The following is a 25,407-nucleotide window of genomic DNA, read 5'->3' as shown; positions in this document are numbered from 1 at the left end:
TCCTTCCAGACAAAGCAATAGTGCCCTTTGACTGGCACAAGCCCAGAACAGCCCTAAATACCTCGTGTGTGCAAAACAGAAAAATACTTATACTCTTTTTGCAATTTTCTATGTTCTACATTCAAACACCAAGCATGAAGTTAGTAAAACTGAACATAAGAAACAAATATACCAAATATGTAGGCCCAGATTCTAGCTAAAAGTATTCATAAGCAGAATTGTTGTGGGGAAAATAGGCAGAGGAAATTGTGTTGGATATGTTCGCCACTTTGAGTTATTTGTAAAAATAATAAAGATGGATACAAATACAAAATATATACGTATATATAAGCTTCCTCCTGCTTATTGGACTGAACAAAAAAGATTAATAGTACAGTAACTTTAGTAGTGAATGTATGATAGAAATTAAAATTTGATGTATCTTGCTTCTTTGTTCTCTTCTCATTATAAAGTTGCTATGAAATTTGTGCCATGCAACTACAATGTGTAACCATAGTAACTAATTGATAAATACCATATGGTTTAAAAAATAATAAAGTATCAAAGTGGCAAAGGATGGATATGAAGAAGCTATGCATTTGTTATTTGTTGTTCTTATGATACCCTTGCATATTCTTATATTTTATTTTCCCCAATTCCTCCATATTTGCTTTCACTTGTACTCTCCTTGTAACCCTATCCCCATTTTCATTTACTTCAGTGAACTAAGCACCATTCTCATCTACCTCCAAGGAGACATATTGGCTATATTCATGTAACACACTGAATTGCAGATATCATCTTTCTTTTTTTTTTTTTTTTTTGGATTTGATTTATATGCCGCCCTTCTCCGGAGACTCAGGGCGGCTTACAATGCGTTTTTGACCAACCTTATCATGCAAATTCAGCCCTTTTACTAATTTACGATTCAACCTGTCAAGTAAACCTAGAAAATTGGGTTGAGTCCATTATGATTAATGTTCTGAATGTCTCTAGTGCAAATTCAGTCACATAGGATTGCTCTGTTAAAAGATTATTTTTAATCTGAATCTGGCCACACGATGATCTAGCCCTCCATCTTCTTTCCACCAGCAGAAAAACAGATAATTCAGGGACACATGCGGGAATCATACTAAGGTCCTAACAACTAGTATTTTAAGGCACTAGGCTAGAAACTGGGGGACTGTGAGTTCTAGTCTCAAAGCCAGCTGTGATTTTGGGCCATTCATTCTCTCTGTCTCAGCCTGGGAAAGAGGCAATGGCAAACCACTTCCAAAAACAGGTAGTTGCCAGGAATCAACATTGAATTAAAGATACCCCCCCCAACTAGTATTTAGGAAAAGAATTGTTTCTGGGTACAGAAATTAATGATCATGTTGAATATCCATTGATAGGATATGTTCTCTATTAATTTGTCATATAGCTCATTTAAAGCTTTCTTTAAGCTCTTAAAAAAAGATAAATCTCATTTAAATCAAGTTTGACTCTTGGCGATTCGTATGTAGGTTAACATAGCTTTGTTGAAAACACAGAGTTTTCAAACACCAAAAACACTGTATTTTATTACACCTAGTTCCTTGTTTTAGCTTCAGCTAGAACAAACAAGTGTTAGGAACGACACCACAAAGACACCTTGCATTCTGCAGGCGATATGAAAAGCTATACTGTACGGCCATTCAGAGATATAAGAGAAGAAATCTCAAAACCTAAGCATTCCTTGAAATTATGCACGTTTGAGAAATAAGACGTCTCCGCATGCGCACTGGAGTGGTTATCGCTGCTTCTCTCTGCCGCTTTCTTTCCCAGAAGGACACAGAAACATCCCTCGGCTGCCATCTAGCAGTCGATTGGAGTTTTTCAGTCTTCAGGGAAGGAATTATATCACGTGACTCTGAAAAACCAATCAACTGTAGTACTTTTCCCTGTTATAAGCGCCATCTTTCTGACGGGCAAGAGCCAGGTTGGCTGTTTTCCTATCTTTTTTCCGGCCGCCTTCCGGCAGCGGAAATGACGCACCCGTTTATTCTAACGTCGCAGAAAGCCCGTCTTCTCTATGATTTCCCCTTTCCTTTCCGTCCCCTCCGCCCCATTTCTTTTTCCTTCGTCGAGACTGGAAATGGCCGCCGGGTGGTGAGAGTCGGACGGGAGGTATCAGCCAGAAAAGGGTGAGCCACGACTAGGCCGGGATCCGAATGTGCGGTTTTAAAGATCGAGCCAGGGACTGATTCAAGACCCCGGTGGTGTATTTTGTGGGGGTGGGGTGAGGATGGGTTCGACCGTTATACTTCCACGCGATGGTATCGACCTCGTTTCCTTCCCTCTCCTCTCTTCCCCTCCCCCCCCCTCCCGCACCCCGCGTGTTGTGGCGCGCGAATCTCTCAGCGCGCGACGCAGCTTTTCCCCTCCCACTTTTTGCTCCCCAATCCCCCCCTTCCCTTTGGCTAAGAATTTCTCCTGCCCCCATTTTCTCTCGCGCGAGCGCGCGCGGTTGGGGGGGAGGGAGGGAAAGGGAAGAGAGGGGAAAAAAAAGGAGACGCGGAAGAGCTTCGGTTGCTCTCCACGCCTTTGCCTCTGAGGCCCGGTCAGCTGCCTTATCTCCTCCCTCCCTCCCTCCCTCCGTCGTGTCTCCCCCTCCCCCCCCCCAACAACCTCTTGTTTGGGCGCGGCCAAGGCAACCTGGGAGCCTTGTCGCTGTTTGCGGGTATTTCGGGACTGCCAGGAGGGAGAAGGAAGAAGAAGGAGAAGAAGAAGGGGGAAAAAAAGCCGCCTCTTTTCTGTGTTATTCTCAATTGCGGGGCTTTCCGTGTCGTTCTCAACGGCGGGGCGGCGATCCCTGACCTAGTCGCCCTGTGGCTGCAGGCGGCTTAACGTATCGGGAGAAGAGGCCGTGAAGGGGATTAAAAAATCATAAAGCCGTCAGCCGGGGTTGGCTATTGAACTCCTATATTAAAAAAAAAAAAAAAAGGATTCTCTGGTACGTTGCGCTGTTTCAAAACTTAAAAGAGTTCGTTTTTGTAAATGTCAAGGATCGTGCCAAACGGCTGTTAAAACTGCAGCGTGTTTAATGTGTATTTATTTGTATTTTAAGTACAATTTAAAATTTGTGTTTTGAGTACAAATAAATACATATTATAAATAAATAAAATACATATTATAAATAAATGTAAGTATAAATCTCTGAATTTCTCTGAGGTGTAGTAGGGAATAATTGGCGAATAATTCGTTTTAGTTTATGGTAAGAAAATTGGAAGTAAGAGAGCGGCATACAGATTTTTAAAAGGCCCGTTGTTATCTGGGGTGGTACTGGTTTTCCCTCCCTTATGCTTAAAATCCGATGCTGTCGATTATTCTTAGGCATTCTGTTTTGAGATTGAGTGGAGCTATAGGAAACATTTGTGTGGGTAGGGTTAGGGTTTTCTTTAATCTTTAATTATTAAGAAACTTTGGATTGTATCCAAATGTTCATAGATTCAGTTTCTTCAGTTAACAGAAGAAAATGGTTCCACCTCTCCCATTATACTAGGCCTGCCCCCCCCCCTCAATTTTACCCAAGGGTCATAGAATTGGATTAAGTTGTGCAGGAGATAAGGTAAAGATAAAATTGTGCTAACGGGCTTTGCTTTTTAGTCTTTTAATAAAATTGGAGGCATATGTATTATGATCTATTTAGATTAAAATATAAAGTAATGTATGTCTGTTAATAATAAAATTGGGACCGCATGTTACCTTCTATTGGACAGGTATAAACTGTTGTGGAAAATATGGGTCGCTCTAATACTAGATCCCATTCCTCAAGATCAAAGTCTAGATCTCACTCCTCTTCAAGATCCAGATCCAGATCACATTCTAGAAAAAAACGTTACAGGTACTTGCTTTTCATTTTATATGTTAACTCAACTTAGTTGCTTTGATTTTTACATGCTGATTTTTAGAAGAACTTCAAAATACTGCTTAAAATTGCACACTTCTGGTTGCATTCAAATATCCTACATGAATCACACTTCTTTCCTTCTTCTTGCCCTCCATTTTCTATAGGATGTTAAAGTTTTTCCATTGACTCCAGGCTTTTGCTTGCTGTTAATTTGCTTTTTCTCAGTTTCATATCCTCCTACGCGGTAGTTTCAGATTAATTTCCCAGTTCTGCCTTTTCACTAAATGTTCATAGCTCAAACCATATTTGTTCCATTTTCCTAAAAGTGAGGTAGAACGATTTGCTGCCTGTTGAACAAGCAGACAGAGGATAGTGGATTCTTTTGACTTTTTTTTTATTATTATTACTGAACCCAGAATGTCTATCAGGATTCTAAAAATATGTGCTTTATGGTTAGTGGAGTTAGCAATGAGAGCTGCTGTTGATGGAGGCAGCAAAGAAAAAAACAATAATCAAATAAGTTGCAAATAGCCCTGGTGAATAGGGAGGGGGGAAGAGAGAGAGAGAGAAAGCCAAAGGTGTTTAAAACAATGGTAGATATGGAATATCTAGGCCAAGGAAACAAAGTATAAAATAGTCTGCTTAATGTAGGAGATAGGGGAGGAAAACAAAGCAGAGTTTCTTTTTTGTTGAGAAAGATAGTTTCTTTCAAGTTGAGCTTGACTCATCATGATGTTTAGCCAATAGCCCTGGGAAGTCTTTAAATTTAGATGAAATCAGCCAGGAAGGAGGCAAGCCTTAATAAATGTATAGTAGTTGTAGATATTTAAGTTTGTAGATACCAATGAGTCATTTTCCTGTTGTAGACATTTTACTTATTAACCTCTGAAATGTACCAGTTCAGAATACCAATCTTCTGCTCTCAACAAATAGAATAGTATTACAATGTCTACAGATAATACTGGGGAAATAGTCATAAATTTCTGTTAATTTATTACTTCCATCACACCCTGTCAATAAAAATAAAATATTTCTATTTGCAAATCTGGGCCAAGTGATATATTCTGGTGGCAATTCTTAACATCCTTGGGACTTGCTGTTCCAAAGTATCTCTTGCGTTATAGTACTTTCCATATAAACTTTACATTCTTGTTCATACTAATTAAATAATTTGCTGTGGATCTTGGGCAATGTAATGGGTTTTTTTTTGAAAATTTTGAAATTTGGAGATACTAACATGCTTTTTATCTTAGTTCTAGGTCTCGGTCTAGAACATACTCACGGTCTCGCAGTAGGGATCGTGTTTATAATAGAGATTACCGCAGGGATTACAGAAATAATAGAGGAATGAGACGTCCTTATGGCTATAGAGGAAGAGGTAGAGGCTATTACCCAGGAGGTGGAGGCAGATACCACCGTGGAGGTTATAGGCCTGTCTGGAATAGAAGGCATTCTCGAAGTCCAAGACGAGGTCGCTCACGTTCCAGGAGTCCAAAAAGACGTTCAGTCTCTTCTCAAAGATCTCGGAGCAGATCACGTAGATCCTACAAATCTTCCAGATCTCCAAGATCCTCTTCATCTCGGTCTTCATCTCCATATAGCAAATCTCCAGTCTCTTCCAAAAGACGTGGGTCATCAGAAAAACAGCCGAAGAAAACTGAGGCAGCTGCTTTGCAGGATAGCCCATTAAAAAGTAAATCCCAAGAAGAAGAGAAAAATACATTTGAACATGACCCTTCTGAGGCTTTAGATGATTTTAATAAATCAGCAGCAGCTTCAGCTGATATTTGGCCTGGCCTTTCTGCTTATGATAACAGTCCACGGTCACCTCATAGCCCTTCTATTGCCTCTCCACCTAGTCAGAGTTCTTCATGCTCTGATGCTCACTTACTCAGCACAGTCCACTCAGCAAAAGACACCCCTCAGCATTCACATTCCATTCAGCATAGCCCTGAAAGATCTGGGTCTGGTTCCCTTGGAAATGGTTCCAGTCGTTATAGCCCTTCTCAGAATAGCCCATTACATCACATTCCTTCAAGGAGAAGCCCTGCAAAAGCAGTTGCATCACAGAATGCTGCACGGGAAGAGACTCGCATGCGTTCCTTTTATCCGGAGGCTGGGGAGCAGGAAAGTGCAAAGGGAGGAAAGTTTCTGAAGAGGTGAGCAATAAAAAAAATAATGGTGCTTAATATTAGTCAACATAAAATATTTCCGTTATACTGTGCAATAAAAAGTATCTGCAAAATACTTTTTGGTTTTAGAAGGTAAGCAATACTTGATGTCTATGTTTCACTGAATCAGAAATGTAAATGTCTGTTTTTTTGAAATATAATGAATTCATAATGAATTTTGGAATATAATGAATTCATAGGAAATCTATAAACATTTAAAATACGCTATTTCACTTTGAAAAAAATTGTTTTGAAAATATTTCTGTATTTTTAGCAAATATAATATACCTTTTCTAATATGTACTTGCACATTAATATACATTAATACTTTGTTGAGTAGTACAATACAGAAGAATCCTTAGTATGATTGTGTGAACTCCAGTGATTTGAGAATGATTTTTTCAGCAAACATTGGAATGTTATATCTCAAATTCTGTCCAACTTGGGGAAGTTGCTTCTGGAAATTTTCATAGTGCTCCTGAAATAATATGTTCTGAAGGGGGAACAATGCTTTGGAGTTCTCCAGAATATTCCATTCCTGAATTGCCAAAGTTTTCACATTCATACTTAATAAAAGAATCATTATTATGATTTACAGCGGTATGCCATAGACCATGCATAATTTACGTTCGACTATTAAATTTAACTGATTGCTTTGCAAGATAGATTTAAAATATTTTTCATTTATGAAGTTGATTTATCTTATGTATGAAACATAACAGTAAGCTATAGCTATGCATAATTCTATTCCCCTGCCCAGCTACTAAATTATTCAGAAAACAAGTTATATTTTTATTTTAAAAAAAACAAACACCTATAATAGGTCATGGCAGCAGCAGTAGGGAAGGAGGACTGTCTTCTATTTGTGGACTTTCTATATCTATCTGATAGACCATGTGATATAAAAGGCTGATCAGATGGACTTAGTCCTGTTCCACCAAGCTATTCTCATATTTTTATAAAATAGAATAGTGTTTTAGATGCTGATTTGTATTGAAAGCTCCTTCTGTCTATACAGTTTAACTTCTCTATCAAAATTATAAAAGGCTCAGAAGTAATGGAATTTGTGGAAAAACAATGTTTAGATTTTGAAATAATTAATTTTTGAAAAATTATTTTTGCATGTGCTTAAATTGCATTGGTTTTAGATTTCGCATTTTTCAATGAAAATAGCTGTTATCTTCTTTGCTATTTACAGGTATACAGATGAAGAATCTAGGGTATACCTGCTTGATAGGAATAACACTAGAGAAAAAGATGCTCAGAAAGATAGAGGATCAGAAAAGGGGAGGACAGAGGGAGAGAGAGAATGGGAAGACCAGGAAGCTTTGGAATATTATATGGATAAAGAGCCCGGAAAACAAAAATTTAATGATTCAGAAGGGGACGACACAGAAGAAACTGAAGATTATAGACAGTTCAGAAAGTCTGTTCTGGCAGATCAGGGTAAGAACTTTGCCGCATCTCATCGTAATGTTGAGGAAGAAGGCTCCAAATACAAGTCTAAAATCTCTATGAAGGCAAACAGAGAAGGTGAAGCATTTAGAGACGATAAGGGCTATAAAGTTAAAGAGACAACTAGCTATATAGTTGAAAGACCTAATTTAGTAAAAGATAAGCACAAGGAAGATGAGAAAGTCTCTGAAAGACTGATGAAGAAAGAGATGCAATCACCTGAACAGGTAAAGTCTGAAAAGCTCAAAGAACTCTTTGATTATAGTCCTCCTCTACACAAGAATCTGGATATGAGAGAGAAATCTATCTTCAGAGAGGAGAGCCCGCTTAGGATCAAAATGATAGCCAGTGACTCCCATCGACCTGAAGTTAAACTTAAAATGGCACCTGTGCCACTTGATGATTCAAACAGGTAATTATAATTTTAATCGCTTCTCATATCCATAGAAGAGCTCATTTTTCATAAACCTTATTTTCCTTTTTTTTGTTTTGTTTTTATTACACATCTTAGACCTGCTTCCTTGACTAAAGACAGGCTGCTCGCTAGCACACTTGTCCATTCGGTCAAGAAGGAGCAAGAATTCCGATCCATCTTTGACCACATTAAGCTTCCACAAGCCAGCAAAAGCACATCGGAGTCATTTATTCAGCACATTGTGTCCTTAGTCCATCATGTAAAAGGTATGTCTTGAGTTTACCGTATGAGACATGTATCACATGCTGTTAAGAGAAGAATAGTGGTATTAATTTTAGACTTAAATTCACCTCTTTTTTTTGTATTCATCTTGATTTTTTATACATGCTTTCCTGTTAAATAACATGCTAGAAAATTTTGTAAATTTTTGAAAGCTTTATAGGAATAATATAACATTACTTGATCCTTTTCTTCTATAGATTCAGAAAGAAGAGCTATAGGAAATATCTAAGCAGAAGAAGATAATGCAGAAAGGGGATTTCTGTAGAAAAAAATGGGATTTTATACGGTGGAAAGAGAAAGCAAAGATAATTTCAAAGGACCAGATCATGTAGATGGGAAATAAGAGGGAAAAAGAATAATATAAGAGATAAAGGTTCTACTCTGTGGTGATCCAGTAGTAAAGAAATGAATGTGTGAAGAATTACACGTGAACTAAACATAAAACAAAAATAGTAGTGACATGGCCTTTTGGAGCCAGCAGAAATTATAAAGGTTACCATGAGAATTGTGCACCTACAGCATAAACTGTTATGCTGTAGGTATGTGTATGTTTGTATATGTAGAATTTCTGCTGCAGTATATATTAGCTACAGTATAGAACAATGAACAAGTAATTGATCTTACTGCTAAACACATGTTTTACAGTGTCAAATTAAGACTTGCATTTTATGTTACAATACCGTCAAATTGGATAGTACTGTATGTTAATTAAATAACTTTGCAGTGATACCGGGACAAGTTTGGATTTCACCTAATTACTTTATAAAGTTATGCTTCAAAATAGGACGGTTTGAGAATCCAAGACTAACAGCAGCACACAAATCCAGGGAACAAGTAGTGTGACACTCATTTACAAGTGTAAATAATGCCCTTTTGGTAGTGCCGAATGCATGAAACTATTTAAATAAAACAATCCTTTTGCTTCTCATGAAAGCTTTAATGGAAGACATATACTTAAAAGATAAGATGCCACTTTGGAATTCCAAATATCGCTAACAGACTACTTACCGGATCACATAATAAAGATAGAATGGTAATTAGGCAGATAAGTTTTGACTAATTTCAAGTACAGCAGTGGCATCTTGGTCTTTGGAAAGAGGCATTTTAATTTTTCTTTTACAGTACAATGAGCTAATGTTTGCATTTCAGTTTATTTGTGTGTCATTTGATTGAAAGAAATATGTAGGTATTATTTGTTTACATTGCCAGGAATGTACACTCTAATTCAAGAAAATATGCACTAAAATGAAACTAGTTCATTTGTAATTTTCTTCTTAAATGTATTCCTTCTATGGGAGCTAAAATTTTGCAATTTAATGATCAAATCCAAGAGTTCCATTAAAATTTAACACAACAAGTTAAAATTTAAGAGAATTTTGTAGAAAGCAATGTGTTTGCATATCGTAGACCTTCCTAGCCTAATACTCTACATTTATTTTGAGAGTTAAGTCTTAACTTTACTGGAGGATAGTCATTGGTGGAAAAAACTGACTTTGTGTTATATGTAAAAATAGGAACAAACTGCTAGACTAAAACTGGAAGCCTTTAGTTTTGATTGCAAATAGAGAAGGTAGTGGAAAGCACTGGAGAACTTGTGTACACCATGCCAGCCTATAAATTAACATGACCTTACAGACAGAGTCACTAATTCCTCTGTTACATATTAGGGGGTTGAAGGAACATTATTTCCAAGAGTAATTGGTATATAATTATATATCTAAAATATATCAAAATGTATTGTATACACATACATACACTGGTTTTCAATTATACAAATTGCTTGATTTCCCTTAGAATAGGCAAGGAAATAAACATGCATATGTGGCTTATGTTGGACTGTTTGCCTACCTTTCTCAACGTTAACTTCATTTACTGTGATTCTACTACCCTAATCTTTTATATAAATTACTATCTGAACCTGGAAATGTGTGATGGAAATTGAATGCTGCCTTGTTACATTATTTCCCTTATTGTAGCATTCCAGTTCAGAAACTTACATTTGAGTAATGCTAGAGTACTGTAGGGAAGTCATCATAGATGAACATAATGCATCCAATTTAAACAGATGCTATATTTATTTACCCTCATTAATTATATTTGATAATTTGAACACTCATCTTGAAATTGGATTATGCCATTCAATTCTGCATAGATAACAATATCATCTATCTTATATTGCTCATTCTGATGGAGTAGTTAACATTATCAGGTAAAGAAAAATCCTGAAAATGTGAAAATGCATATGAAGAGTGGTCAAATTTACTGATGAAAAGCCCAACAGTCCTGTAATTCTTTTTTCTAAAGTTATAGTCTTTGAAAAGAAAACACATTTTCTTTTTAAAGATGTCATAATATCATATTTTACTGTTCTGACTTTAAAGCTATTACTTTTTTAATAAAGGAGCACTAGGCAATTGTTTTTTACTTATTTACAATACAAATTTTCTTGGCTTATTAAAAAGCTTCTGTATAACAAATACATAATTTTGGATCCAGATTTTGCCACTGTTGGCAGGAGCATTTCTTGTAAAGCTGCATGTTCAGAAGCTGTGAAAAACTCTGGAGGATTTACAATGTTTTAGAACCACATACCAAATTTTAGACACCTTTCCCTCAGATATATTTGCCTAGAAAATGTAGAAAGCTAACTGCTTTACATTACTCCAAAAAAAGCTGTATTTTCATATTTTATTAAGAGTTAAAAAGACTTATGAGGTTATGAAATCCTGTAAGTATGCTTGCCAAAGAGATCATTTAAGTTGAATGTTTTCAGTTAGTATATCAAATATTTACACATACCCTGTTGTTTTAACTACTGATCTTTGGCCAGTTTATTAATATGTCTCAGTCCCAGTTTGCTTCCCAAGGTTATTTAATTTTTTCTGCACGCAGTAAAAAGAATCTGTGGATCACATTTTTGTAAAAATGTAGTAGTAATTTTACATTATTGGTGCAATGCAGCTAGACTGAACAGCTCTTCTCTTACATAGAGCTGAAAATGCCCAGTGATGTTTTCTTTTTCATTGCAACTAGGTCCTGGAATGTGTTTTGAAATGGCAAAATCCATATTACAAAAGTAAAATAGCTGTTGAAAGATAACAGATGCACAAACAGGCAAAGTTGAACTTCTATCTTCCTGGCAAAAATGGCACAAAAACTGAATTGCTAGCTCAAATTCCTGTGTTTGATGGAATTATGATTGAGGCACTACCCTTGTAGTGGCCGTGTCAAGTTTTAATGATTGGTTTTGAGAGATGTGCTGGATGTTGGGCGGTAAGTTGATACAGATGTACATTGACCTGTTAAGCAGATAGTTTACTTTATTTGTAACATTTCATAGTCCTTTTTAATTTACACATATACTATTTTACATTTAAACACATCTGTTGAACTGGTCTTTCAGAATGTAGCGTGTGTGTGTGTTATCAATTTATTGGTCTTGGTTAAAAGAAAAGAAACTTTATGCTGTCAAGTTTGCCAGAATGCCAGATGTTAAAATCTAAAAGTTTTACCTTGGTGTTAATTTAAAAAAGAAAAAGAAATTGTGATCTTTAAAATAAAATGACCTGTGAAACTTCATTTTATGTATGCCTTTTGGAGAATAAATCCAGCTGAGTTCAAGAGGGTTTATTCTTACAGCAGTATGCATAGGATGACAACAACATTTTAAAATTGCAGTGTATGACCATGCTCCCTCTAATGTTGCAATATTTCGCTCATAATGTATTTGGCTCCTGTGGGTAAACAAGATGTGCACTATAAACTTTGACTGCTTTTTAAATTAAAAAAATGAACATTCAGTTTATAATGGCATAAAGAGTACAGATGTATAAGGAATTTCTAAACGTGATTACTACAAACAGATGGGGCAAATTTTTGTTGCTTACATTGTGAAGTCCCTGGCTCTTCTGCATTCTCATTTGATATATTGATATACTTTGGTTAATTAGTACTTATTCTCTGAAATTCTACAGAACAATATTTCAAATCAGCTGGAATGACCCTAAGTGAGAGATTCACTGCTTATCAGAAGGCTACTGAAGAACATAGCACCCGGCAAAAGAGTCCTGAAATACACAGGTAATGCATTGTCTTATTGTTTAGTGTAAACGATACTCACTTTTAAAATGATGCTTAATTTATAAAAAGCACAATGTCTCTTGAATATAGAACTTGAATAGAATAGAAGTTCCTGAGTAAAACTGCTATATCTGTTTTGATACATGAGATTTTATAATAAGGTAAGTGTGAAATGTATATTCATCAGTTCTGTTTTTTATTCCATTTAAATGGAAACTCATTTAAAATTGAAGGAAGTAATAAATTATGTCTGGGATTTAAATAATTGTTGGGTACATTTTTTAACCTAAAATAATATTTGTATTTCTGAAAAAAAATGCTCATGTATTCGCATACAAAGAATAGTGTATATTGTATGGTTTATCAATACTGCAGTTGGATTTTTGAATGGTGTGGAGGTTGATTTGTTTATATATACGTATGGCATTTTTAGAGGGGCACATTAGCATTTTAATGGTTTAGCTTTAGTCTCTCCTTTTTGTGTTTTCAGTTTTCCGTTTGGCAATTCTGGATGTAGACATAATAATTACTTTTGACAATCTTGCATTTAGAAGGATTGACATCTCTCCAAGCGCCCTGAGGAAGCATACCCGTTTATCAGGCGAAGAGAGAACCTTTAAAGAAGAAACTCAGAAAGTAGGTTCTAAATTGATACATTTTTTTTTCAGTTAAAGCATCCTGTATAGTCCAGAACTAAATATCTATCCTAAAACATCCTTCATAAAATTGCATGTATAGCTTACTATCCTAAGTAATACTAAGCTTGATCTATTTATCATCTTTTAAGGATAGGTCAGTTTTGTGCATCTTGCATAATGAGCCATGAACATGAAAAGATAATTATATTCAGCGTTCTTACAAAATAAAGGTCATTACTTTCTAACATTATTCCATGGAATAACTGAATTAAACAAGACTATTGTAATAACATTAATAAGAAATTATGCTGACATTTCATTTCCATGAAACATTTGGAAGTGTTCATTTTTAAGAATTTTTTTTAAAAAAAATCAAATGTATTTACAGTCTAATGTAGGGAACTTTTTATTTCTATGCAAAACAATCATGTTCTATATATAAAAAAAAACTGTTAGGAAGTTTAACTTTCTAGGAAAATGGCAAGATAGAAATCTAACAAATCTGTTTACAGTTTGTTATAATTGTCTTTTGAATCAAGTCTCATTTCCGGTGACTACATGAACAAGTCCCTGCAGTTTTCTTGGAAGTGCCATCTTCCTAAGACTGACTATCCCAAAGTCATTCAGATGGATTTTGTGCGTAAAACAGTACTAAAACCCATAGTTCATAGACTTCTAATCCAGCATCTTTAACCTCACCTTTATATTGACTTCTATGTAGAATACTTTTGCTATAAGCAAAATTTACAAAATGTTTAATGGAGTTTTCAAGAAAGTATGCATAAGACTATAAACACAAGAAGTGAATGTATTCCAACATTTGTAGTTGTAAAATATTTCAATTAAATGGTTTTGATCTAGGGAGATAAAAAATTAAAGTGCGATTCTGCTGATCTTCGACATGACATCGATCGTCGTAGAAAAGAACGAAGTAAAGAACGAGGAGACTCTAAAGGTTCCAGGGAATCCAGTGGGTCAAGAAAGCAAGAAAAAGTTCCAAAAGATTACAAGGATTATAAAACTTTCAAGGATGATAGGTAAAAAAGCATAATTTTGTAATTAATGTTCTAGTTAAATGTCTATGTAATTGTAAGCTTAATTGCTTTCAGTTTTCCCTTTACAATGGCACATCTAAATGTAAACAATTAAAATTATTTGTTTTACAGCAAAAATGTATTTGTCTTTTACACGGCTTATGGTGGATGAGGACAAAAACTTTGGAATAGCAAGCTAACACTGAAAAAAAATGACAAATTAATCTGTCCTATTATCCAGGCTACATCAGGAGTTGGACTTCAATGCAGTGCATTTCTGTAAACAGTTTGTGTAAGAACTTTGGTTCGTTATGCTTGATTCCGCACTTTTTCAACTCATAACACCCAGATTATGAGAATTTTACTGAAATTTAAATTTAACTTGGGCAAGGGGAGGGTTGGCAAGAAGAATTTCTTTTTCTCAAAACTTGTAATATGAAATTATACAGGTTAGTAGTTTAGGAGCAACGTAACTATGCACAATACTTGCTGCAGTGATAATACTGGAAATAACTTTTATGCTTTTGAATTTGGTATTAATATTAGAAATCTATGGTCAAATCAATGCCAAAGGTATTTCCTATGAGACTATTGAATATGAATGTTTTATGTCCTGCTCTTTCGTATACAGTATATATTAATATTATTAAAACACTGATTTACTTGTACTTTCTATTTACTTCTCCTCAACTGATGTCCACATGGTTGTCAGTTACTGATTAGTTCTGCATCTTGTGGCAATATAATGTAGTTAAAAGATAATTGATATTATCTTTTATTTTATTGATATTTTATTGATATTTGTTAAAATAGATGGAACTAGGCAAAAGCTAGCAACTTTACTTTTAGTCATTTTTCCCTCCCATTCTGAAATTGTGTGAAAGCATGCACTTAAATGTAGCTTTTACTGGCTAATTAGCTATTTTTTATTAATAACATGCTAATGAGGCATAGCTATTAAAATTATGGATGGAAGCTGGATGGAGTGATAATGTTCCACATTAGCTTCAAAACAAGAACAGAGGATAACTTCTAAGAATACACAAAATACATCCAGTACGTAGGGCACAACAGCAAATAGTATGGTTTCTTATTTTTCAGTAAGCAAAAAAGAGAACAAGACCATTCTCGATCTTCCTCAACTTCCTCCCCATCTTCCTCATCCAGTTCCCGAGAAGAAAAGGACTGCAAGAAAGAAAGAGATGAAGAACTTAAACCCCATCACGAGCAGAAAGAATATCCAGGTTTTACGGGAGTTGGAAGACCTAGAGGCACATTTGTAAGTTTCTTCTCTGCAGTTATTTTTAACCGTAGTTTATAACCATTGAATTAAAATACCCAGTGTACATTTGAAGCATATAGGAATGCAAATTAGAAATAGTCACGTTGGACAGTAACTTGCAGCAAGGTGTATTTATATAATTATAGGAAAATAATACATTAGTTTGGCATAAAGGGAAAGATAGGCAAGAGCATCTTATTGTACCTATATTATTATGCTACCTAGATAAATTGTTGCTTTAAATATTCACAAACATTTGTGTGTTTAAAGCCAAAGCATCATTAATTATTCTATTCTATTCTATTCTGTTCTGTTCTGTTCTGTTCTGTTCTGTTCTGTTCTGTTCTGTTCTTTCTGATTTCTTGCATCTATTTGTAATAATTTATTCATAGGCATTTTCTCTGATTTGTTCTTCAGATTTGACATGTTGATTTCCTTCTTTTTTTAAAATATTAAATCTGTGTATTGAGAGTTCACCAATAGTATTACCTTATATCAACATAGAACAGAACAGCTAGTGGCAAATGCAATTTACTGAAATTAGGTGGCACAGTTGTTGAAAACTGCTACATTAAATTTTATACACATTTTTAGTTAATTAGCAACACATGTTAGTTAATGATTAGAATTAACATTAGCTATTAAATGGCTATCATAATTGTATTTAAAATAATTGAACTAATATTGTTATCTGAACTAATTATTTTTCTCATAGTTTCTTGAAAGTTTTAAAGTTAATTAAGTATACTGGACCATATAAGTTCTTTTTTTCTCTTTTTGATTTTTCTGTTGACCAGACTCAGTATTATTATATATTATACATTGTGACTTATGACTCCACAGTAAGTCCCAAAGTGTGACCTTCATTTTCTTCATTTTTCAAACCTAAAGCCTTTTGTCTGTATTGTAGGAAAATCAGAGGGGCTGACAAACATTGCAGAATTGGTAAAGCACTTAATCCTGCAGTGGGGACGTCCCCACTTGGTCTTTCCCTTTAGCCTTCCTTGGCATTTAGAGAAGAAGGAAGTGTTATTTTCGGATTCCAAGTTTTCTCTACTGCCTTTCCCAATTTTGGCACTCTGAATTTAACAATGCTGACATTCTGGGAGGTGACTCATATTTAGAGGATCACCCAGTTGGGAAAGGCTTCCCTAGTACAACTTCCTGCTGAGACCTGAAAGTTTTTCTGGTTGCAGTGAGCAATTTGGGGAAGTGTGAAGTGAAAAGGAATTACTGGAAATCACTTCTCTTATTCAACCAGAAAAAAAAAGCCTCCTCTATATCTGTGTGGGGAAGATGTTGCTACATCTGGTTATTAACTATCATGCACACAAGACCAGTTTTTAAATTCTGGATTTTTCAGTAAATGCTGCACATAAACGTTATTGTGCAGCACTGAACCTTTATTAAAGGAGGTGTAAATAGCTTTATTTTAATTTTGAAATATCTTCATTTTATGCAGTGTTAACAGAGGATTTTAGTTAATGCAATAATAATTTATTGCTATGTGTAATTAAATATATTTATTATTTAAATACATACATGCTTTGGTTAATCAGTTTCGAATAAGAGGCAGAGGAAGAGCCAGAGGCGTGTTTGCTGGAACAAATACTGGTCCTAGCAATTCAAACACTACTTTTCAAAAGAGACCAAAAGAGGAAGAATGGGATCCTGAATATACTCCAAAAAGCAAGAAATACTTCTTGGTGGGTGTCATATTATATGCATGCATCTTTTCTAAATCTTATTTTATAGCAGCAATATCTAAAGCTATTTCTGTTAATTTCAAGAATCTTCATTGAGTCCTCTGACAGTGAACATCAGTATTTGTATTTGCTTTTACATCCATTTACATAGTCTAATGCATGAGTGTCAAACTTGCCGTGTCACGTTGCCATCATGTGACTTTTGCGACGTTTCCCCCATTCATGGAGCTGGGGTGGGCGTGGCCTGCGTATGACACATCTGGCCCGCGGGCTGCCAGTTTGACACCCGTGGTCTAATGAAACAAGTTCTTCTGCCCCATCTCTAGCTAGTCAGTTGGCAAGAAGAGAGAAAAGAGCTAGCCTGTGCAGACTACAGCGTGCAATTATATATTTTGTTCAATGGATTGCTTTCTGTTATTTATAAGTGAAGATTTAGGCCTTCCTTAAAGCCGAGGAAAAGCCAGATAGTATAATAATATCTCAATTGCTTGGAGTTGACTGACATAATGCTATCCTGTAACTTTGGGTAATGGTTTTTGTGGTCATGAAATCAAAGTAATTATTAAATACTTTAATAATGTGACGTACGTAACTGCTTTTCAAAGAAATTTTCTAATGCTTAAATTTTTTTCGCTGTGTAAATTTTCTTATTTTCACTTCCTGTATTTTCCCTTTCATGAGTAATTAATGCTTCTCAGTGAATAGCAGGTGTGTACACAAGCACTCTTTCGGTGGATACAATATATTCTATTGCTCTAATGTTTATTAAACTAATTGTGTTTAGAAAAAATAGGATTTTGATCAGCTGTGACTTTTCACCTGCTGGAGGCACTCCAGCAGGTGAACATTTAAAAAAACATATTTCTGATACTTTCTATTTTGTTAAAGACAGATTTAAGACCTTCAGAAAATAAAATCCAGGTCACAAATAAAAAGTTTGCTATAATATTTAGAAAAGATAATACTGCCTATTGTCTCTCTTTCTTCTGTGGTCTACTCCTAACCAGGTATAGCTTTCTTGGATTGGATAGAAGTGGAGTGATTCTTCTCGGATCAATCAGCCATGTCCTCCTCTATGATACTCTGTTTCCTGTCTGGTTTATATTTTTCAACTGATGTTACATGGTTGCAGAATGTATTTGGTTGTTATCAGTTTGGGTAGTAGGTTTTATTGTGGAAATAGTTTTTAACACTGTTGTGCTTTTTAAGATTATTTGAGATTCTGCCATCTTATTTATTATTTATTTAATATGCTGCCTGTCTCACTATCCAAACTGACTCCCTATCTTCTAGTATCTTTGTATCTTCCAGTATTTCACTCTTTGTACATGTTATATTTTGAGTAACAAACCACCAGCAATTGAGTCTTCGGACAAAGGTGGCATACAAGTTGAACAAACAAATAAATAAATAAATTTCTATTCATGTATGAGGGAATTAAACTGTAGGGATATTTAGGATTTTGCCCTTTTCTTTCTATCCCCCCCCTTTTTTTTTATCATCTCATCTAATAAAGAATTCTGAGTAACTTAAAATTACTGTTAATTTGGTTGGCTTTAATAATAATTGAAAGAGCCAGTTTAGTGTAGTTGTTTGGGCATCAAATCAGAAGACTGAGTTCTAGTCCTGCCTTAGGCACAAAGCCAACTGGGTGATCTTGGGTTAGTCACTTTCTCTCAGCCCTAGCAAGGAGGCAAAGAGCCTTGGTAGTACAGTGGTCTAAAGCACCCTGTTATTAAGAACAGCTGCCTGCAATTACTGCAGGTTTGAATCTCGCCAAGGCTCAAGGTTGACTCAGCCTTCCATCCTTTCTAAGGTAGGTAGATTGAGGACCCAGTTGTGGGGGCAATAAGCTGACTTTGTATAAATATACAAAAGAATGAAGGCTATTGCTTAGCACATTGTAAGCTGCCCTGAGTCTCCGGAGAAGGGCGGCATACAAATCAAATTAAAAAAAAAAAATTACTTGGGGGCAGGGGAAACCTTGCCAAAAAAATCCAGGCAGTCTCTGAGAATCAAAGATGATTGAACAGATGAAAAATAATAATTTGTGTTACTCATTTTTTTTCTGTAGTTTTCTTTAAATTTGTTATGTGTTGTTTCTAAAATTTGTTCTTCAGTGGACCTATTTTATTTTTTTGCACTCCATAAACTAAAAACCAGATAGTTAAGGCACAGAACGTAACATAGAATATGTAACAAAACTTAAGATATAATATTAAGTTATTAGAAATGTGTATAAAGAAAGACTAAATTTGTTGCACTTGCTCATGGGCATAAAGTTGTCAGTTTCCCAGTGGGTGGGTAGGTTGAACTGTTGTGAAATAATGTGTCTCATAATGTGTCTAAAAAATACAGCGAGCAAACATACAAAAAGAGAAAGAAATGGGAGTGTGTGCAGAGAGTTGGGAGATAGAGCAACTAAGTGAAACCTAGGGTGATTCAACTAAATTGAATGTACATTGTCAAACTGGTTCTTGGGGGCTTTTGTTTACATTGCTTGACTTGGCGGAGAGCATGGCACCAACTGGAAAATTCCAGGGGCTATATGCCTTGCTTCCCATGCTTCCCAGAGTTTATATCTTTGCTTAGAATTTTGAATATAGACAGGGCAAGTTTCATGTTTTTGTATCTTACCAAATTATTGATTCATTTTTTTAAAAAGTCACTCTTAGCTCAGCGCTAGAGCATGTGTCTTATATATATATTTCTGCACTAACTTCAGGGCATGTTGGACCTGAACTTGGAATCTTTGATTAACCAAATACAGTGTATTGAAATAGCTTAACTAATGATTGAATTTGGTATATATGTTATCTTTTTATCTTTCAGAATAGTAAGATCAAAGAATTCAACTACAGTAATTAATTAAATTGATGATAAATACAACTGCTCTTAGTGTTGCTTGAGTTCTACATTTTCTTTTAACTGGATTCCATTTACTCTAGCATGATGACAGAGATGATGGTGTTGATTACTGGGCTAAAAGAGGAAGAGGACGTGGTACTTTTCAGCGTGGCAGAGGAAGATTCAACTTCAAAAAATCAGGTAGCAGTCCAAAATGGACGCATGATAAATACCAAGGTGATGGGCTTGTAGAAGATGAAGAAGAAACAATGGAAAACGAAGACAAGGAGAGACGTAAGGAAGAAAAGGTATGTATTGTGTTGTATCAGTTAGCTTTTTGTTTTTGTATTGTTGTATTTCAAATAGGTTAAAATACTGTACCATAATTTTGCATATATTTAATTTTTTTTATACAGGAATAATAACACTGAAGATCAGTTGCAGCTGAAAAAACTATTTGCTATCTGCGCAGCATTTTTAATATGACTTGTCGTCAAATGAATGTAAGCATTTTACTTAAATTTTACTGTTGGAGAGTAGTTTAGTTTTGGTTTTGTTTCTGTTTTAATTCTTTTGTAATCTCACTAGTAATTGTTGAAGATTATACAAAGCAAGTAGTAAAGGTATGATGCTATTTGTCATGATCAACTTTTTAAAATGTTTACTGTTATACACAGTGTAACTTTGTTTTGTCCAAAATATCTGATTTTAAACAGAGTTGTACTTCATTATCCCCTCCACAGCTATGTTTCGTTATTGAAATAAAACTTAGGTCTGCGCATTTAGATATTGAGGCAGCATTTTAAAATAAATCTGTACTAAATCTTGGAGCTAATAATTTCCTGGAGCTTTTTGTTTGTGTGACTTATATTTAAATTGCAAAATTGTATAATCTAGAGTGGGAGGCTTATATTTTGTTTAATTCAGCCATCTAAGTAATTGTGGCAGCATGTAAACAGCACTGCAAGATTAAAAGTTTGCCATGAGTTTTCACAAGGCTTGTTCTTGGATAGGTTTGAGAATTAGAGTATCCCAGTAAAATGAGTGTAAGTAGGAGGTTGTAAAAATACTTTGGGGATCTTATTAATTTTCTCATACATTCACATTTCTAGAAAACGATGGGCGTTCTCTTCTGAACAGATCTAGATCTGACAAGTAGAGCTGTAGCTTAACAGGTGCTACGTTTCTCCGTCCACATAATCTTACTTCTAATGGGGAAATGCTTCAACTATTTGTGTAACAGCACTAAAAGTAGTTTGACCTTCTGCATATTCTATTCTTGTGAGAAGATCTATCCTACATTCCAAACGTTTAGGCGTACAACAGAAAGAGGTAAATTGTAGTGAAAAGTTGCCTTTAACACAAGCATGCTTTGAGTGTATTGTTTCAGTGTTTATATGCCTAATAGACATAGTCTTATGTAAAACACAGGATGCAATTCATTTATAAAATTTAAACTGTATATAATGAATGTGAAATGGAGTTATTATGCAAGAGCATTAGATGAAGTTTCATTGACATCTGGTGAAAAATATTGGCCACAAATTTACGGGAATACTGATTTAGCTATTATTGCATCAACGTTTTCCCCAATTTGTAAAATAATATTTCTGTGGGTTTTCTTTAGCAAAATAACCTAAACTATGGGATATCTCAGTCGTGTTTTCAGTCCTTGGTGGAATAAAGATGTGAAAATTTAAAAGGAAATGAGCTTGTTATTACAGTTGAATATTACAGAAGCTTTATATATCAACTATATCTGAAACCATGAAGTAAAAGAATGAACTAGATTAAAACCAGAATCATATGAACTAGAAATTTTAAAAATTACAATTTAACCTTTTTTTCCAATCACATGTATTTTAAACTTTTGTTGAAGTCTTGAAATACAAAATTGAACAATTCCTATACTCATGGTGCCATTTGGATAACCTGTAAGAAACAGAAGTTAGTTTACACTAAATCAGACTTGCCTTTTAGCTTACTAATGTCTGCCATTTCAGCCACCAGATTTTCAAGCCACTTGAACAGAATTTTTATCAAGCCTTTCTATCAGATATTAAACTGTCAGTTACAAGTTGAGGCTTCCCTTATTATGACAGTTTGAAGTACACCTAAATTGATAATTATAATATCTACATCAAAATGGATCTATTACGACAGATTAATATTCACGTGGCCTTGCCACTGTAATGGCCACATGAAATCACAAATGAAAATAGATTGCAATGTACTTGCAAGCATCAAAATATCTATCATTTCCTTTGTGCCCAATGGACCTTTTGCCCCATCTCAGTTGGAGGGATGAGTTGGTGTATGGATACATATTTATAGAGCTCAGTATGTAGCATTTATTTGCAGCAATACTTTTTGGCCTTCCAAAATTCCCATTAGGCTGGTGAGCAACTGAGAGAGCTAATTCATCATCCTGGAAATAGTTTGTCACTGGCCCACCACTGCAATTCTTTTAGGCCCCTCCCCCAGCACATGTTATCCAAATTTCCCATGTTTCCCACACCCCCAAAAGTTTTCTTTCCTTCTGACTTTAAATATACATATGTACCTAAAATTGACAGACTAGGGAAAGGAATGATAAATCCTTATGCTACAAAGGTATTTGACAAAATTTATTATCAACATTATTTTGCAAAATTTGGCTTGTTTGTAAGGGTTTTGTAAATGTAATCATTTTTATAAATCTTGGTAGTTGGAATTGTTTTGGAAACAGGCACTCACTTAGGGTGCTGCCTCCTTTTTGTGACTTTTCTTTGTAGCTATTAGCATGCTATAAATAAAATCTTTCTGAGTGTTAAGAGAGAAGATAATGTATATCAAGTGACAGAATATTTAGCTGATGAAGTATTCTGTTTCATGTTGTCATGAATAATTTTAGTTCACCACTAAAGTCCTTGGATTATGGATATATGCAACATTTAGGTTTAAATTGCTTCAAACATAAAACAGCATTTCTCAAGCCTTTTGGAAGAGTTCCATCATAATGGGATTTTTTGTAATATCTTATGTTCACAATGGTTTGAAACAAAATTTTTACATACTTCAGCTTCGAATCTCTTTCTGGCTATTTGGTTACTGACATAAATAAAAATCCTTGGGTTAAAATTTACTAAAAAGTTTAGTTCTCGTAATGGCATATGAATAATGCATAGGTTAAAAGGAGTGTGTTATTGATGGTTAGGTGATAATCTCTTACTTTTATCGTGACCTGGTTCATAACATTAAGCCAAAAAGTAAGTTTTACTGACCACAATAATTAATCTTATGCATAATCTGAATCTAACTGGTTTATTACACTATGTAAACTCAGTCAATCTTCATTACTGTTATAACAAGTTTTTTTTTTTACAATTTCATTTATTTTTAATAAGATTTCTAGGTTGTCCAGTCCCAACAATTTTGTATAGGTTAACAAATGCTAACAATTTTTTTTTTAAATGAGGATAATGCAATTTAGATGTTCAACAACTAATTCTCTCCCCCAGTAAAGGATAAACTACCACCCCATTACCTCGACTTTAACTGCAACCCTACAGCCTGAGGAAATGTAATGTTTTTAATGCTATTTTAAAGGCTGATAAAGTGGAAACATGAATCTCAAGGTGGAGGGATGCAGAGAAGGTTCACCTCCTGGGCCCTGCTAGGTAACTAACTGATGGAACTAGAAATAGCCAACTGTATCAGATGTTATAATGTGGGCAGAAACCATAGAACACATATATCCCTTAGCCACGCTCTATGCCAAATAGGGTTTTAAAAGTGACAATTGGTTCCTTAAATTGTACTCCAAAGCAAACTGAAACCAGTGCAGTTCATGAAGCATGGATGTCTGGGAGTATGGTACAACCTGCCCAATTCTCACGCAGCTGTGGAACCACTGGTATCTTTCAAGTGATTATCAAAACAACCCCTTCTGCAGCACTTTGCAATAAGAAGGGCCTCCCAATCGAAGAAAGGACACAACTGGTGAACAAGATTATTGTGAAAGACCTTCCTGAACACAGCTGCCACCTGCCTCTCAAGCATTGAGGGTCAAAGATGGAAGAACTTGCACTAGGAGTCTCAAACACCCACAACTAATCTTGCTAGAGTTGAGGCTTAGTTTGTTCTTCCTCATCCAACCTTCAGAGCAAGTGCTGTAAAAGTATTGATGTTATTTTTTTGTTGTTGTTTTAATCAGGGAAATTGAATTACACAAAATAGTAAAAAAACAAATACACAGAAGAATAGATGGCCTTATATTGCCTAGCAAAGTTAGGTAAAACACAATTTCCCACAGGGAAAAAGTACGAAGAGTAATTGTGTTAGTAGTATCTGAAAAGGTGTTCTCCAATTTCTTTTGACCCTAAAATAAAGGGCTGGATAAAACAAAAATAGGAAATGATGAACTACTGTCTGCCAAGCAGTCAAGTAAAGGGGGGATGGTATTTATGCACATCAAATCAGCAAACAATATGATGTATTTGAAGACAAAAAGGTTACGTGTTTTATAGTGCCATGTTTAGGGAGCTGCAATTGGCTATAAGTCTAAGATCTGAATGTAAGTGTAGGTAGTCTTTCTAATAAATAATTGTATGGATATTCCGAGGCTGAAAAAACATTTTAAAAGATCTACCAGTAATGGCCTGTATCCTCTATATTACATACAGAGGAAAATCCTGGCATCTCTGGAACAACAAACGAAATAGGTTTGGATAGTAGGAATTAATGCATTTGAGGCAGCTCGGATTGCAAAGGACATTATAGCGATAGGAATCAAGAATCCAAATTTGAAAATAGAATAATGCACTCATAGGGGAAAATGATACACCCAAAATCTCTGGAAAAGAATACATTTTTCATTAACATTTCATTAACATTTCCATATGTAAAGATGTTACATATATATCATTTACATTTACATTTACATTCTTAACAAGCATTGGCAAACAATCTTTCTGTCCTGAAAGTATCCTAGGACAAATCAAAATATAATCTAAAATTCGGGCCTATACATCATTCTAAGCCAGAGGTAGGCAATCTTTAGCGTCTAAGGTCCATGCTTTGGGGATGGAGGGACAATATAAATGTAACAATGAGTGGAGTACATACAATGTGGAAAAAATACCCAAAAGACAATACTGGCACAAGACCACTTTCATGTTTCCAGAAAAATGTGTAGGTTAATGCTCAGCTTCATTTAAGAGTACTATCAGCAAATGAACAATAACTTCTGTCAGCTAATAATAACAGCCTTAAAGAAATTATTTTTTACTTTTGTAAAAGAAAAAAAAATAGACTAAATTTTACTTCAGATGAAAAAAGACTAGTAATGGTTACTAGCGATGCACATCAAAACGTTCAGTGAGAAAGTAGTTATCTAAACTTGGTATATTCTTGCAGTCAAGATCAAATAAATGGACAATAAACCATTAGCAGCAGAAGCCATAGAGCTCATAGAGCAAAGCCGATTTTTCTTTCCGGTCATCAGTGAATTCAGTTCAACATAGGCCTCGGTCACGATCTCGTGGACATCGGAAGCCGGAAGTAGGAAAGCAAGAAAATGCTTGATGTTCACAGAAGGTTGACTGAGCAATGGGGGGGGGAAGGGAGCGATGCGGTTTAATGGGTGCAGCAGAACGCGAGCGACATG

At 35.1% G+C, this 25,407-nt stretch overlaps 1 protein-coding gene across 17 annotated transcripts; it reads left to right on the top strand.

Annotated features, from left to right (window-relative positions):
• The first annotated feature begins 1,976 nt into the window (after positions 1–1,976).
• BCLAF1 (BCL2 associated transcription factor 1) lies at positions 1,977–22,815 on the top strand. 17 transcript variants are annotated; one of them, XR_015731423.1, is made up of 14 exons: positions 1,977–2,144; positions 3,720–3,844; positions 5,104–6,009; positions 7,220–7,888; positions 7,988–8,157; positions 12,148–12,253; positions 12,805–12,889; positions 13,753–13,928; positions 14,058–14,217; positions 15,027–15,204; positions 16,767–16,913; positions 19,862–20,068; positions 20,177–20,263; positions 20,873–22,815. XR_015731423.1 is itself a non-coding variant. In XM_087882810.1 (12 exons), the coding sequence occupies exons 2-12, from the start codon at positions 3,741–3,743 to the stop codon at positions 20,180–20,182; spliced, it is 2,685 nt and encodes an 894-aa protein (XP_087738936.1). In that variant the 5' UTR covers positions 1,977–2,144; positions 3,720–3,740; the 3' UTR covers positions 20,183–22,815. The 17 variants fall into 17 exon arrangements, 10 of the variants coding, with proteins under 10 accessions (XP_087738936.1, XP_034274760.1, XP_034274761.1 ...); XR_015731424.1 differs by having other exon boundaries at positions 15,093–15,204; positions 20,873–21,462; XR_015731419.1 differs by lacking the exon at positions 14,058–14,217 and having other exon boundaries at positions 15,093–15,204.
• The last annotated feature ends 2,592 nt before the right edge of the window (positions 22,816–25,407 follow it).

This window comes from Pantherophis guttatus, chromosome 1, assembly GCF_059756535.1.
Source record: "Pantherophis guttatus breed Tessera chromosome 1, ASM5975653v1, whole genome shotgun sequence".
In the NCBI taxonomy this organism is placed as follows: Eukaryota; Metazoa; Chordata; class Lepidosauria; order Squamata; family Colubridae; genus Pantherophis; species Pantherophis guttatus.
The sequence above is the reverse complement of the archived record's forward strand: the minus strand, read 5'-3'. Positions and strand labels throughout refer to the sequence as shown.